This window comes from Leptodactylus fuscus, chromosome 1, assembly GCF_031893055.1.
Source record: "Leptodactylus fuscus isolate aLepFus1 chromosome 1, aLepFus1.hap2, whole genome shotgun sequence".
In the NCBI taxonomy this organism is placed as follows: domain Eukaryota; kingdom Metazoa; phylum Chordata; class Amphibia; order Anura; family Leptodactylidae; genus Leptodactylus; species Leptodactylus fuscus.
In genome coordinates, this window is record NC_134265.1 from 14,986,392 (window position 1) to 15,003,057 (window position 16,666).

At 44.6% G+C, this 16,666-nt stretch overlaps 2 protein-coding genes across 2 annotated transcripts in view; one reads left to right on the plus strand and one right to left on the minus strand.

Annotated features, from left to right (window-relative positions):
* LOC142189903 (uncharacterized) overlaps window positions 1-16,666 on the plus strand; it is a 490,808-nt gene that overhangs the window by 288,385 nt on the left and 185,757 nt on the right. The window lies entirely within an intron of this gene.
* The window catches only part of LOC142189591 (uncharacterized), a 308,382-nt gene that overhangs the window by 56,471 nt on the left and 235,245 nt on the right, over window positions 1-16,666 (minus strand). Inside the window, exon 14 of the mRNA XM_075262203.1 lies at window positions 7,422-8,375. Within this exon, the coding sequence (XP_075118304.1) occupies window positions 7,422-8,375 (954 nt within the window). The remainder of the gene's footprint in view (window positions 1-7,421; window positions 8,376-16,666) is intronic.

A 16,666-nucleotide genomic window follows, 5' to 3' on the forward strand; every position in this document is an offset into this window, starting at 1 on the left:
TTGTTATGACGGGGGAGGGGGAGATAGATTGATCCCTTAAAGTTTTTGCCTTCTCTGCTGATATATTTTGAGCATTTAATGAATTAGTTGTAATTCTGGAATAATTAGAAGTTGTAGAGAATTGAATTTACTTAGGATTGTATAAATAAGTCTGAATACAGGTTTGGCAAGTTTTAGCCAGCCAGCCACTTACAATGGCTGTACCCTTAGACTACAGTGTCTTAATTAGTGTCTTAATTAGGTCTCAAAAGTTCTATTGTATATCTGCTAAGGGCAAATAGAGTATTGTATTGCCCTGTATAGCTTAAAAGTGAGACACTGGAAATCTAATTAGACAAAAGAAGTGATAGCAAAAAAACACCAGTGTATGAAAAAGATTAGACAAATGTTTTATGGGAGATTAAGTGAATATTATTGTGATATGTTGATAATTTTAATTTTTATTCTTTGTGCCATAGATAGACAGACATGAACCTGCTGTGTTTCCTCTACCAGAACGGTTGTAAGGCCAGTAAAGACAAGCTGCAATTTTGTAAGCAAAAAGGAGGTGTTTTTTAGGTCATTGTCTGAGCAAAAGTACCAAACATCTTTCAAATGAACATACCAAAGTGGTGAGAGAGCTGCAGGTGCCAAACCCCCCCCCCCCATGCTCAGTTACATACCTTTTTGGCCATGGATCAGATAAACTGTGAATGGGCTTGTAAAAACCTGTTTGACAAGGGCTTGCCTGACAGATCAGAAACCCTTTTCAAATCTATATCACTGAGGTGGAGGGACAGGCTACTGCAGTCCTGAGGCATATTATAGTACACATTTGTATACTGTTGCAAGGGGAACGCCCTCTTGTGCAAGGGTTGTACTCTCCGTACAGGCCCTGCTTGAGACAAGCTCAGACATTGTCCTAGACCACCCCCTGGTGGTATACGAACCACATGACATCTATGCAATCCTCACACAGATAGACAGATGTCATATTTCTTTGGCAAGATAGAGCAACATGGAATTTGCTCTACAATCCTCCTCAAAACATCTCATTTCAGCGTTATTTGACTTTTGAATCCTGCAACTCTTTTACCAGTAGGAGTTCATGATTCAAAAGGGGGGAGTAGATAATGAGATATTTAGTAGATGAGATATTTTTAAACTCCCTCTCAGAAGAGGCGGCTTCAGTCATGTCACTGATGCCCCATTGGAGAATCCTGACTATGAGATGTTTGTGGACGGTTCCAGGTACCTAACAGAAAAAGGCAAATTTGAATACAGGGTATGCTGTAATCATTATACATGACATCATAGTATAAGAAGCCCTTCCACCACACATGTCAGTATAAGAGGCTAGCCTTATAGAAGCCTGATAGCACAGCAAACATTTACACTGACTCCAGGTATGCGTTTGGCATTGCACATGGTTATGGTCCAATATGGAGGTCCAGGAACTTCCTGACGGCACAGGGCAAACCAATTAAGAATGGAAACTTAGTAAGTCAGTTGAGATATGGCCATATTGCTCCCTAAGCAGTTGGCAATTGTGAAAGTCAGAGCTCACACAAAGGGAAGAGACCCTGAGAGTATTGGAAATGAGAAGGCTGATTGAGCAGCGGTACTACTGCCATGGAAGGGTCTCAACCAGGTGAGAAAAATAGCAGACCCCAAGGGGCTGTACTCTAAGGTGACTGGTGAGGAAATTGAGAAATGGACAAAGGCTGGTGCCAGAGAATGTGAACAGAATGTGAAAATGGGGGATAGATACCCCCAAATGGCTGGTTTGGCCCACGGTAAGGTGCATGCCTCTTGAAATGCCATGGAGTCATTAGTGGGTAAACTATAGTTTGCCTCAGCTTTTGGAAGGGCTGCAGGGAATCACGTAAAAGCATGTCACATAGGTGCTCTACACAATCCAGGGCAGGTAGTTAAGACACACCGCATGCACGCCAAAACCCCTGTATCCATTAAATACAGTTGCCTGAATCTACAACGTACAAATGTGTGTTGGTCTGTGTGGATTTTGTTCTCAGGTTGGATTAGCCGAGCAACGACACAGGTAACTGCCAAGAAATTGATATCTGAGCTTGTGTGTAGATTGGGGATACCTGAGATGACAGAGTCTGATAGAGGGACACATTTCACAGGTGAAATAATGAATAAAATAATGTATGTATTTCGGATTGAGCAGAGTTCATGCAAAGTGAAAAGTTTCTTTGAGTAGAAGTAGCCATGTGTGACCTGGTGAGTGGAGGATGGGCGGCTGCAGGATTTAGTATCACTACTGACAGATATATGTGAGCCTGCATGGCATGTGGTAAATGAAAAGTGTCTTTGAGCCAGGCCCAGAGCCCTTGAACCCGTTCCAGGGATTGCAGGATAACTATATGCTATAACTATAACTTTAGTAACTACTAAAGGTGAGACGGTATAAGTACGTGCTTGTGTGTATAGTGATTTCTCTTCAGGATGGCCTGGGGCATATCTGGTGAAGAAAGCCATCACAAGTGGGCTGCAGGTAGACGGCTATTGAAAGATGTAGAGTGTCACTTGTATTTGTATTTTCTGTAAGGTATCCTCCTGACAGAAGAATTGGTTTTAGCCCATAGCAAACTTTCTTTGGGTCAGACCCTAGGTTAGAGTTGTATTATGGTGTACTGACTGACTATGTGATGTCTTGGCAAAAACATCTGACTAATGTATAGTTTTGAGTTTTCTCCTCCCTCTCAGATTTTAAGTTAAGTGGACGGGACCTATTCATTTGAGCCAAGACATTGATGACACGTGAGAAATCCTCTTGAACCAAGATTTGATGATTCGCTCCAAGTGCTGCTAACTACTAATACTTCTATGAAACTTGACGGAAAGCCTAATTGTATCCATGCTTCACATTGCAAAGAAGTCTCTACACACAGCGATGAAGATTCTCCTGATGTTACTGTTATAGATTATTCTGGCGATAAGCCTGCATAGAACATTTGACGATGAGTGAGACAATAAGTTTTTTTTCCTTTAAACATCATATGATCTTGAACGAAGATCTGAATGTGTCAGACTGTAGGATATGTCCTCATAGCCCCATATTAGCCTCAGTCATGTTATATAGCTGTTTTCATAACACAACAGGAAGTAATGATACATAGTATACGCAAGTGAATGTATAATCTTATGTTTATGTGTTTGAAAAATACAAAGCAGACTGAAAATAACAGGCCAGAACTATGATTGAGATTAATTTGGAATACAGGAACATATGAGGGGAATCTGGAAAGGTCCAGCAGTAGATGTTAAGTCACTGAAGTACCTAAATATGAATTCCTGTATCCAATTATCTCAAAATGGGGGAACTGTTAGGATCACATCTTCCATCTTGTATTCTGTCAGCCATTTTGTAAGCTTTTTCTTATATAAGCTTCATAAGGATGTCTGTTTAGAGTCTAAGAGACCCCTTTAGGGGATAAGGCGTGTGGAATGTTGATGGTTGGGTTATAACTCCTTATCTGTTTGTGCTAAGACTATTCATCTTTGAGGGTGGGTGTAGAAACCGGTTCAAATAACCTGTTGGTCGTTAGCCCCAAGGCCGGAGCGGACCAGCATGTGATCATTATCTCTCTTGCTGTGATATACATCTAGAATTAGTGTAAGATGTTGGTTTACACATAAATATCTTAGATTCTTTCTTCATGTCATGAGAAAGGTCATCCCAGGTTGGAGTGTAATAATGAGATGCAGACCTTATCCAATAGTCATGTGCCACAGCTTATGTCATTAGAATAGTCCAACCTGCTTTTGTCTGTATAAATATTGACTCTTGTAACAATAAATCAGAACTCACTTGATACACTATCAGCTGTGTGTGTGTGTGGCTTCTCCAGACCCAATGGGTGGTAGCCCATCTAGGCCTGTTAATTAATTATTTAATTTGGAACCCTGCAACATATTGAGGACCATTTGACGTCCCCTACATTCCCCATACTGATGCTCGGTTTGAACTGCAGGAGATTGTCTTGACCATGTCTACATGCCTAAATGCACTGAGTTGCCGCCATGTGATTGGCTGATTAGAAATTAAGTGTTAACGAGCAGTTGGACAGGTGTACCTAATAAAGTGGCCGGTGAGTGTATATCTTCCATTAATTTATTGTTTCCCTCCAACTACCCTCACTGATAATGTTCCGCTCCAGTTTCATGCCCCCTCTAGTTTCCCCCAGTTTAAACTAGGGAACCAGGAGAGGGGCTTAATACTGTGGGGTAGCTGGAAGGGAACGTTACAATGTGGGGACATATAATGTACAGGTGACTGTAGGAGGATTATACTTTGTGGGGACACATGGGAAGATGATTGAGAATGGGCAGTCAACCTAGAAGTGGGTGGAGCTAAATTTGCCACAGCGCGCATGGCCCTCTAGAATAGTTTCAATTTCTTATGCGGCCCCATGGGAAAAATTAATTGCCCACCCCTGGGTTAGATGATGTGTTTGAGTACGTTATGAGGTATTTAGCCTTGACTGGGTACAGAGTTATGAGAATTTAATGAATAATTAAAAATAAAAACATAGTAATAAATAGGCGGTATGTACCTATGGGAAAGTTATATTAATTGGAATATTAACATAAACAGAGGAGAAAAGCTGACTCCGGGATTGGCAAATTGTGTTTTATTGTGATTTTTCATGACAAATATACACGGAAGAAAACGTTGTAACAAAATTATTATTGAAGATGTATTCGATAAAATTTATTGTTGTATAAAGTTCAGATGTATGAAGTATACTTACCGTTAAGGGTTAATTTTATGGGAGGGGACTGTAATTGTTAGGGTTTTATAAGGATTCGGTGGTAGGTCTTTCAGTATGCCATGAGGAAGGAACGATACAAGTTCCGAAACATGTAGCCGCCACTTTATGCTTTTTCATCTGCGATCACCCTCGGGAATTTTGTAATGATTTTACAATGAAGAAATAAAAGTGACATTTTATATACCGCCTGGTTGACGCTGGATTCCTCCTACTACACGTGTAACATGTTACTTATACTGTACGCTGCATGGCGAAAAATTTAAAAGGAATTGATTTTTTTTATTTTTTTAAATCCAGCAAAAAAAAGAGTTAATAAAATGTATTCAATAAGTTGTAGGCACCGAAAAATGGTGTCATTACAAAATCCATCTCATCCCGCAAACAACAAGCCCTTATTAACGCAAAAGGGCCGAATAATTTTGCACACCTCAGTTTTCAGTTTTTTTATTTGTTTAAAATATCCAATAAATTTGTTCCACTTGTTGATTCTTCCCCAAAAAATTTTAATTTTATATTTTTATGTTTGAAGCCTGAAATGTGGCAAAAGGTTGAAAAGTTCAAGGGGGCTGAGTAATTTTGCAAGGCACTGTATTCCCTCTACATCATCTGCTGTGAAGTCACATCTGGGGAACTAATACTCACTACACCCCCTGATAAATTCTTTGAGGCGTGCAGTTTTCAAAATCTACATAGCGCCCCTTCCCTTCTGCGCACTGCTATGTGCCCGAACTGCAGTTTATGCCCCATGTATGACACTGGTGTACCCAGGATAACGGACGTAATCTCATATGTGGTATATACTGATATTAGGGCACATGTATGACACTGGTGTACCCAGGATAACATACGTAATGTCATATGTGGGTATAAACTTATATTAGGGCACAGCCGCACACAGAAGGTTAACAGAAGGGTTAACAGCTGATTGTGAGAGGTGAAAATGACCATTTTTCCAGGAATACGTCATTTCAGTGCGTAATATGTTGTGCCCGACTTGTATCAGAGATGAACGCTCTAGAAGTTGTTGGGCCTGGGATACCCGCTTACCAGTTTTTGGAGTGTCTCTGCTGACATAACTTGGGCACAACATATCGGGCACTGAAATGGCGAATCTCTGGAAAATTTTCATTTTTAACTTCTCATTATCAGCTGCGCATTCATTTCTGGAAACTAAATAAATGTAACGCTCAAGGATTAAAAATGCTCGCTACGCCATCAGTAGGGAAGTGTCCAAAATGGCATGACATGTCTGCGGATTCCACTTTATTAGCTATTCAGGGGCTTTGCAAAAGTGGCATGACGTCCAAAACCCAAAATAGCGTTCCTTCCCTTCTGTGTCTACCCACATATGGCAAGAAGTACATTATCTGGGGTACACCAGTGTCATACATGTGGGTAAACACTGCCATTTGGGTACACAGCAGGGCGCAGATGTGAAGGAGCGATATGTGCTTTTGGAGTGCAGATTTAGATTGTTGGTGTTTGGACACCATGTCACAATGGCAGAGACCCTAAAATTGCCCCTACAAAATGGGGTAACTTTCTGGGGAATTCCAGTTTACTGTCACCTCCAGGGCTCTGTTAAAACAACATGGTGCCCAGAGGGTCCCTCTAAATCTGCACCCCAAACGCTAAAAAGCGCAGTGCACCTTCCCTTCTGAGCCCTGTTGTGTGCCCAAGCAGCAGTTTACACTTAGGGCCCATTCACACTACGGATACGCTGACTGATTCTGAACGTTAAAACACGTTCAGAATCAGCGGCGTATAAAGCAGTTCCATTCATTTCAATGGGAGCCGGCATACGAGCGCTCCCCATTGAAATGAATGGGCTGCTTTTTTCTCTATGAGCGCTCCCATTGAAGTGAATGGGAAGCGCTCGCGTGTAAGGCTAACTCGGCTCATTCCGAGCCGTACACGCAAGCACTTTCCATTTACTTCAATGGGAGCGCTCGTAGAGAAAAAAGCAGCCCATTCATTTCAATGGGGAGCGCTCGTATGCCGGCTCCCATTGAAATGAATGGAACTGCTTTATACGCGCTGATTCTGGACCACTTAATAGTTTTAGGAGTGCAGGTCTCTGACAACACAAAGTGGGTCCAACGTATTGGGCACCGAAATGGCATATTTCTTTAAAAATTTCAATTCTAATTTTGTACATTAATTTTTGGGAAGAATTTTTAGACTCAAAATGATACCTCTTGATATAACCCTTGACGGGTGTAGTTTTTAAAATGCGGTCACTTTTGAGAGGTTTCCATTGTATTGATACTTTAGGGGCTCTGCAAATGCGACATGACACCTGAAAACTATTCCAGCAAAATCTGCCCTCCAAAAGCCAACTAGCGCTCTTCCCATTCTGAGCCCCACTATGTTCCCATACAGCAGATTATGGCCACCAATTAGATTTACAACTGCCCGAGATACAAAACAGGATCAACAATTATGTGTGAGTTCTCAGATGTTTAACAAGATTTGATTTCTGGGTAAAACCTTTCCCACATTCTGGGTATGAATATGGCTTCTCTCCTGTATGAGTTTTCTGATGTTCAACAAGATGTTGTTTCTGAGTAAAACATTTCCCACATTCTGGGCATGAATATAGCTTCTCTCCTGTATGAAGTCTCTGATGTTTAACGAGACTTGATTTCTGAGTAAAACATTTCCCACATTCAGGGCATGAATATGGTTTCTCTCCTGTATGAGTTTTATGATGTTCAATAAGATTTGATTTCTGGGTAAAACATTTCCCACAATCTGGGCATGAATATGGCTTCTCTCCTGTATGAGTTCTATGATGTTCCACAAGATTTGATTTCCGGGTAAAACATTTCCCACATTCTGGGCATGAATATGGCTTCTCTCCTGTGTGTATTCTCTGATGTTCAACAAGAGTCCATTTGTGAGTAAAACATTTCCCACATTCTGGGCACGAATATGGCTTCTCTCCTGTATGAGTTCTATGATGTTGAACAAGTTCTGATTTCTGAGTAAAACATTTCCCACATTCTGGGCACGAATATGGTTTCTCTCCTGTATGAGTTTTATGATGTTCAATAAGATTTGATTTCTGGGTAAAACATTTCCCACAATCTGGGCATGAATATGGCTTCTCTCCTGTATGAGTTCTATGATGTTCCACAAGATTTGATTTCCGGGTAAAACATTTCCCACATTCTGGGCATGAATATGGCTTCTCTCCTGTGTGTATTCTCTGATGTTCAACAAGAGTCCATTTGTGAGTAAAACATTTCCCACATTCTGGGCACGAATATGGCTTCTCTCCTGTATGAGTTCTATGATGTTGAACAAGTTCTGATTTCTGAGTAAAACATTTCCCACATTCTGGGCACGAATATGGCTTCTCTCCTGTGTGAATTCTCTGATGTGCAACAAGAGTACATTTGTGAGTAAAACATTTCCCACATTCTGGGCATGAATATGGCTTCTCTCCTGTATGAGTTCTTTGATGATGATCAAGATCTGATTTCCGATTAAAACATTTCCCACATTCGTGGCATGAATATGGCATCTCTCTTGTGTGAATTCTCTGATGTTTAACAAGCTTTGATTTTTGAGTAAAACATTTCCCACAATCTGGGCATGAATATGGCTTCTCTCCTGTGTGAATTCTCTGGGCAGCAGGAATATCTAAAGTAATGTCATGTTCTTCATATGGATCTTGTGTGATACCATAATCCTCTGCTTTATAATCTGTAGATATCAGATGTCTCTGTGAGCTCCTGGTACAGTCATCTGACAAGAAGAAAACTGATGTTACTTTTATTTCAATAACATAACCCTATAAGTATATTCCCCACTGAGCTGTTGCTGCCTGAGATGGTTCAGACCGTGTGAAGAAGTGAAGTCAGTAGGACAGGCAGCAAACGATGGCAGCGCGGCCTACTTCATTAGTATTCACTGTGCCGAGCCGGAGGTCAGTGATAGTGAATAGTAATGAAGCGGGGCAGGAGACGCCACCACTGCTCTAGGTCACTGTAGAGGTGAACACAATCCATGGCTGCTTACATATGGCCACTTTATGATGCCATAAATCTTACTGTACTACACCTCTGGACTTGGATGAGTTTAGACGGCTGTTCAAGTCATTTGGTCTATATCTGACTATATCTCTTTCTTTCACTATCCATTTACACTCTGTATGGATGTATGTTAATGAGCGATACATATACATGTGGATGAGTGAAGGCACAATCTCTACTGTAAGCCTATATGCTTTGATAGGGAAAAAAAACATTTTATTGCTATTTACCCCTGATGAGTGGGTGCATTTATATACATTGCATACCACGAAACGTACATGTCGGGTCATGCTGTTTTGTTTGAATGCTATTGTGTGTTTTACTAGCCCTTCTTACTTTGGCATATATAAATTGTTGGAAAGGGTTAATTAGGGACGGACTCTGAATTAGGGTGAGGTTCCGGTCAGGGCACTGGCTATGTAGGGCAATGACCCTGTATTAGGCTTTAGGGTGATTTTAGTCCCTTCCCAAGACTATCTTATAGGGACTGTCTTTATTCTTTATATTTCAATCTATTTTCACATGAAATGGCCTCTTTTGGAATTTTCCTATCACGGATTGAAGTCGGGTAAGTGTGATTGGTTACCTTACTTGGGACCGACGTGTCCACTGTAAACCATTCCGTGGAGTTGTTTCATTGTTTTCTATGAGGTGACATGTCAGATGTGTGACTTTTTTGATATTGTGTATATTTACACTTTTAACTTAGATCATTAAACGTTAAGTCTTATATCTTGATTGCTCTTTTTGGATTATAATTGGATTAAGTGAGCAACATTTTCTGCACTAAAGAGTGTTTTCTTGTCTGTACATTGTTTGTGTACTACACCTCATACACACAACAGATTCCCAGCCCAAAGTCCCCGCAGATCTGCTGTCCCATACAGTATGTAGTATGCGTCTGTGGAGTCACAAGGAAGCCGGGACTCCTAGCGTCATAGATCACTAAGATACGGGGAGTCCTGGTGTGTGGACAGAGTTCGGGCCGGGAAATGTGACTGATGTACAGACCAGATTTTCTAGTCCAGATTCCATAATGTGATTGGGGTCTAAGGTGAGGCTTACACAGCGAATTCAGAAGAAGAATTTTTCCAAATCAGCCCCCGAATCTCCATCAGATTCCTTACTGGCCAGGCGGGATTTTCCACCTCCCATTTATTTCCATAGAGCTCTGAGGTGGAATCTGCCTGAAGATCGAGCAGGAGGATTATTATTACCAGTAGCTGAAATAATCTGCTATATAATTCTGGTAAATTCTTTCCCTTCACGAGGACTGACAGCCGGGGATGAGGAAATTCGCCTCATTCACATCGATGTCAGGTCCTTACATTATATTCTATACTACATTTATTGCCCCCTATAGCGGTATCACATTTATATTCAGGTATTATTAGTATTTTATCTGAATCGGGGAACAACAAATAGTCTAAACAATGTCTGACTAGAATCAGTGACCCTTCTGTGCTTTATATAGTGGTGACTCCTCACCTGGGCGGTTCCCTGTAGGAATGTCCTCCTCACACTCCTCATCACCACTCACATAGGGATCTTCCTGTATTCTCATAGATATAGCATTAATGTCGCTCACATCTTTATCCTGATGGAAAATCTGGGAAACAAATAATGTAAAAGTCACCGGACAAATGGGGAAGTCACAGAGAATGTTCTAGATCATTAATCCGCATGAAGATGAAAGATGTCCTGACAGTAGCTGCAGGTCTGTGAGAAGCCGGAGAAACATATTAGATGGCGGCTCAATGACACCGCCCATGTATATAACCATCTAATACTGCTGGATACAACAAGACTGACCACAAGGACTTCACAGCCCGTCTACTCATCATAGGGAATATCTCCATCTACCTGACCATCCTGTGGAAGAAGAGGACTGGGACATCTCTCCGGTGTTGTCCTCTCACTGGATCTACCTGTAGGAAACACAGACAGGGACTGAATTCATTCTGTACATACAAATAATGGAAGTCCATGTGTATATAGTCATGTCTATTACCTGCTGATGTGAGGGGCTGGTGGTCCTCCATCATCACCTCCTTGTACAGATCCTTGTGTCCTTCTAAATACTCCCACTCCTCCATGGAGAAATAGACAGCGACATCCTGACACCTTATAGGAACCTGACAACACAATGATACAGTCATCACCCCGACCCCTCCAGTTACTGTATAATGTCCCAGCATTCCCAGCAGTGTCACCTCTCCAGTCAGCAGCTCCAGCATCTTGTTGGTGAGTTCTAGGATCTTCTGTCCATTGATCTCCTCCTGTATCAGGGGGTGAGATGGAGGCTCCGGGATTGGGCTCAGGGTTCCTCCATATCCTTCATACACAGGAGCCTGACAGCGCCCACTAGAGGTCTTCCTCACTACTGTGTAATCCTGGTTATGGGGAGACACATTAATAAATCTCACTCCATACATGTCCAGAGTCCATCACCTCTCCAGTCCTATCATCTGTTATTACTATAGATAAGAATGATGTCATGATGACATCATCAGAATCTCTCACCTCTCCAGTAAGCTGGTAGATGATCTCTAGGGTGAGATTTAATAGACTTTCCGCCATCTTGTTCCCGTCTCTTTCCATCCTTGATGGGACAATCAGGAATATTCTCTTCTATAGAAGATACTGAGAGGATTCTATATTGTAGGAACCTGAATGGAGAGAAGATGAGACAATGGAAATAAAATACAATAACTGGAGATAACAATGTGATAGTGATTAGAGATGAGCGAACACTAAAATGTTCGAGGTTCGAAATTCGATTCGAACAGCCGCTCACTGTTCGTGTGTTCGAATGGGTTTCGAACCCCATTATAGTCTATGGGGAACATAAACTCGTTAAGGGGGAAACCCAAATTCGTGTCTGGAGGGTCACCAAGTCCACTATGACACCCCAGGAAATGATACCAACACCCTGGAATGACACTGGGACAGCAGGGGAAGCATGTCTGGGGGCATAAAAGTCACTTTATTTCATGGAAATCCCTGTCAGTTTGCGATTTTCGCAAGCTAACTTTTCCCCATAGAAATGCATTGGCCAGTGCTGATTGGCCAGAGTACGGAACTCGACCAATCAGCGCTGGCTCTGCTGGAGGAGGCGGAGTCTAAGATCGCTCCACACCAGTCTCCATTCAGGTCCGACCTTAGACTCCGCCTCCTCCGGCAGAGCCAGCGCTGATTGGCCGAAGGCTGGTCAATGCATTCCTATACGAATGCAGAGACTTAGCAGTGCTGAGCCATTTCTGCTCAACTACACATCTGATGCACACTCGGCACTGCTACATCAGATGTAGCAATCTGATGTAGCAGAGCCGAGGGTGCACTAGAACCCCTGTGCAAACTCAGTTCACGCTAATAGAATGCATTGGCCAGCGCTGATTGGCCAGAGTACGGAACTCGACCAATCAGCGCTGGCTCTGCTGGAGGAGGCGGAGTCTAAGGTCGGACCTGAATGGAGACTGGTGTGGAGAGATCTTAGACTCCGCCTCCTCCAGCAGAGCCAGCGCTGATTGGTCGAGTTCCGTACTCTGGCCAATCAGCGCTGGCCAATGCATTCTATTAGCGTGAACTGAGTTTGCACAGGGGTTCTAGTGCACCCTCGGCTCTGCTACATCAGATTGCTACATCTGATGTAGCAGTGCCGAGTGTGCATCAGATGTGTAGTTGAGCAGAAATGGCTCAGCACTGCTAAGTCTCTGCATTCGTATAGGAATGCATTGGCCAGCCTTCGGCCAATCAGCGCTGGCTCTGCCGGAGGAGGCGGAGTCTAAGGTCGGACCTGAATGGAGACTGGTGTGGAGCGATCTTAGACTCCGCCTCCTCCAGCAGAGCCAGCGCTGATTGGCCGAATTCCGTACTCTGGCCAATCAGCACTGGCTAATGCATTGTATTGGCGTGATGAAGCAGTGCTGAATGTGTGTGCTTAGCACACACATTCAGCTCTACTTCATCGGGCTAATAGAATGCATTGGGCAATCAGCGCTGGCCAATGCATTCTATTAGCTTGATGAAGCAGAGTGTGCACAAGGGTTCAAGCGCACCCTCGGCTCTGATGTAGCAGAGCCGAGGGTGCGCTTGAACCCTTGTGCAGCCGCGGCTCTGCTACATCAGAGCCGAGGGTGCGCTTGAACCCTTGTGCACACTCTGCTTCATCAAGCTAATAGAATGCATTGGCCAGCACTGATTGGCCAGAGTACGGAATTCGGCCAATCAGCGCTGGCCAATGCATCCCTATGGGAAAAAGTTTATGTCACAAAAATCACAATTACACACCCGATAGAGCCCCAAAAAGTTATTTTTAATAACATTCCCCCCTAAATAAAGGTTATCCCTAGCTATCCCTGCCTGTACAGCTATCCCTGTCTCATAGTCACAAAGTTCACATTCTCATATGACCCGGATTAGAAATCCACTATTCGTCTAAAATGGAGGTCACCTGATTTCGGCAGCCAATGACTTTTTCCAATTTTTTTCAATGCCCCCGGTGTCGTAGTTCCTGTCCCACCTCCCCTGCGCTGTTATTGGTGCAAAAAAGGCGCCAGGGAAGGTGGGAGGGGAATCGAATTTTGGCGCACTTTACCACGCGGTGTTCGATTCGATTCGAACATGGCGAACACCCTGATATCCGATCGAACATGTGTTCGATAGAACACTGTTCGCTCATCTCTAATAGTGATGAGATATTTGGGTGTAGATGATGTTCGGTCTCTTTGTAGACATTGGACATGAGGTGAATAGTTGGTCACTGGTTATATGATGTACAGACTGGAATCACCGCTACAACTAATGTCATTACAGTAATGTAGAAAGGATATAAAGGGGTCAGGGGTCAGCAGTGCTCGGGGGAGGGGGGTTACACAAGTGTTTTTGGCTATTTTAGCACTCATGTTCTGTGCGGCTTAGGATGAGTCTTTATAAAACATTTTGGGGCAGAGTAAGGCTGACAATAGTGCGGTATAAAGGTAAAGGGGTTTGTAGGATTTTCTGGCCCATCATTGGGATTTATTGGCTCCTTAGTGTCCAGTGCTGGAAGCAGATGGTTCTATACCCCTGTATAGCGGCCAGGCCCTGTTACTGCAGATCAGCTCCCATTGAGGTCAGCCAGGGGGTTTTGGCCTTGGGTCATGTGACCGGAACCAGCACCCGACCCCCGAATCCCCTCTCCACCCTTCTCTCCTATGGTTACGTGACATCAGCCCCCCAGCACAGGTAACTAGGAGAGAACACGAGGGGGGAGGGGGTTGGGACAGCTCAGAATCCCCTGGTTCATCTGAAATAGAAGTTGGGGAATTAAGAGCTGAAAGTCTCTCCAGAGAACCCCTTACCTAAAATAGGTCAATATGGAGCCCAAATATAAGACACAGCCCCCACCTATCAGCGACCCCTGACACTCCGGGTCTGACTCTGCCCGAGTCCTCGCTATTTCCCACTTCCTGATCTCTCCTGACACACAGGAAAGGCTTAGAGACCCCCATTTAGCCAATCACTGGCCATAATGGTGGGCGTCCTCAGCTAGTGGTTCCTATATGATGGGAGACAAGAGGGAGTGCGGAGAGGCCCGGACTGGGGCAGCTTTACTGCACAGAGGGAGAAGCCAGGAAAGATTTCTTCTATTACAGGCCCCATGTTGTGCTGTATTCAGGAGGGTTTATTTACCTGGAAACCCCTTTAGTAGTCGCTGACTAAACTATTAACCCCTCGTGTAACATAAACCTCAGGAGAGACCACAAAATAACTACAGACCCCTGACTGCCCCCTAAAGGAAGAAAAGCCACAGAACAAGAGCCCTGGTCTGTACCCCCAGAATATGAGAAACCAGGAGGGAAGTGTCTAGTGTGAATATGCTCCAAGTGCTTCATCCCCCTCCTCACATACAGTCCCATGTAACTACATCACTCCCTCCTCCTCCTCACATACAGACCCATGTAACTACATCACTCCCTCCCCCTCCTCACATACAGTCCCATGTAACTACATCACTCCCTCCTCCTCCTCACATACAGACCCATGTAACTACATCACTCCCCCTCCTCACATACAGTCCCATGTAACTACATCACTCCCTCCCCCTCCTCACATACAGTCCCATGTAACTACATCCCTCCCTCCCCCTCCTCACATACAGTCCCATGTAACTACATCACTCCCTCCCCCTCCTCACATACAGTCCCATGTAACTACATCACTCCCTCCCCCTCCTCACATACAGTCCCATGTAACTACATCACTCCCTCCCCCTCCTCACATACAGTCCCATGTAACTACATCACTCCCTCCCCCTCCTCACATACAGTCCCATGTAACTACATCACTCCCTCCCCCGCTCACATACAGTCCCATGTAACTACATCACTCCCTCCCCCTCCTCACATACAGTCCCATGTAACTACATCACACCCTCCCCCTCCTCACATACAGTCCCATGTAATACATCACTCCCTCCCCCTCCTCACATACAGTCCCATGTAACTACATCACTCCCTCCCCCTCCTCACATACAGTCCCATGTAACTACATCACTCCCTCCCCCTCCTCACATACAGTCCCATGTAACTACATCACTCCCTCCCCCTCCTCACATACAGTCCCATGTAACTACATCACTCCCTCCCCCTCCTCACATACAGTCCCATGTAACTACATCACTCCCTCCTCCTCCTCACATACAGTCCCATGTAACTACATCACTCCCTCCCCCTCCTCACATACAGTCCCATGTAACTGCATCACTCCCTCCCCCTCCTCACATACAGTCCCATGTAACTGCATCACTCCCTCCCCCTCCTCACATACAGTCCCATGTAAATACATCACTCCCTCCCCCCCTCCTCACATACAGTCCCATGTAACTACATCACTCCCTCCCCCTCCTCACATACAGTCCCATGTAACTACATCACTCCCTCCCCCCCTCCTCACATACAGTCCCATGTAAATACATCCCTCCCTCCCCCTCCTCACCATCTGCACGTGCTCTGGTTGTGTAGTGTGTTATTGTTCCTGGTAAGTGTGATGTCACCGGAAGGGGCGGGCTCTCTAAGAGGAGGGCGGGGTCTCGTCTATCACATCTCTGCTGTCTGTAGGGTAAAGGCTATATACTAGACACCATAAGGACCTTCTGACGTCACAGGGTCACATGACCGGATAGGCGTGTCTTTACTTGTAAGCAGGACCTTCCACTGTATCCTGTGTAGTGGAGCAACATGGAGAGCTGTGAGGTGCAGGGTGTAGTGAGGGGGGAGATGTGGGGTGCCTGGTGAATTGGGGGAGGGGGGGTAGAGCTGTGTTACTTCAGGGGATGACAAGCTGTGGTTGATGCTCGGTGGATTTGGGGTAAGTTCACACGGGTTTATTGGTCAGGATTTTGAGGCTGTATCCGGCTCCTGACCAAAAAGACATCTCCAATTGAAATCAATGGGAGCGGTTCAGTTCTTTATTCTGGGGGCCGGGCTCCTGGAAACATGAACGGCCATGCTCATTCTGCAGGCGGAGTCACCTCGCAACATCCGCCCGACTAAGCCCATTCATTTTGGACCTAATCCGGAGCAGAGTGCGTGTCTGGATGCTGGTACACTGCGCCCACATCCAGTTGCGGCTACCTGTATTTTGGACCGGAACCTGAGGAAGCGCCGCATCTCTCATGAGGCGATCTGAAGCAACAAGCTGTCCTGGACTGTCTTAGCGTCTCCATCTCGGCAGCCCTGCACGGGAAGTGAGCGGTGGATTGGGGCGGCCCTATGGACGCAGCGCTCTTTTAACTCACCTATTAGCAGCGCTGCTCCAGCGGCCGCCCCTCACGCTTCGCAGAGAGCAGGTCCTCTCCCTGCC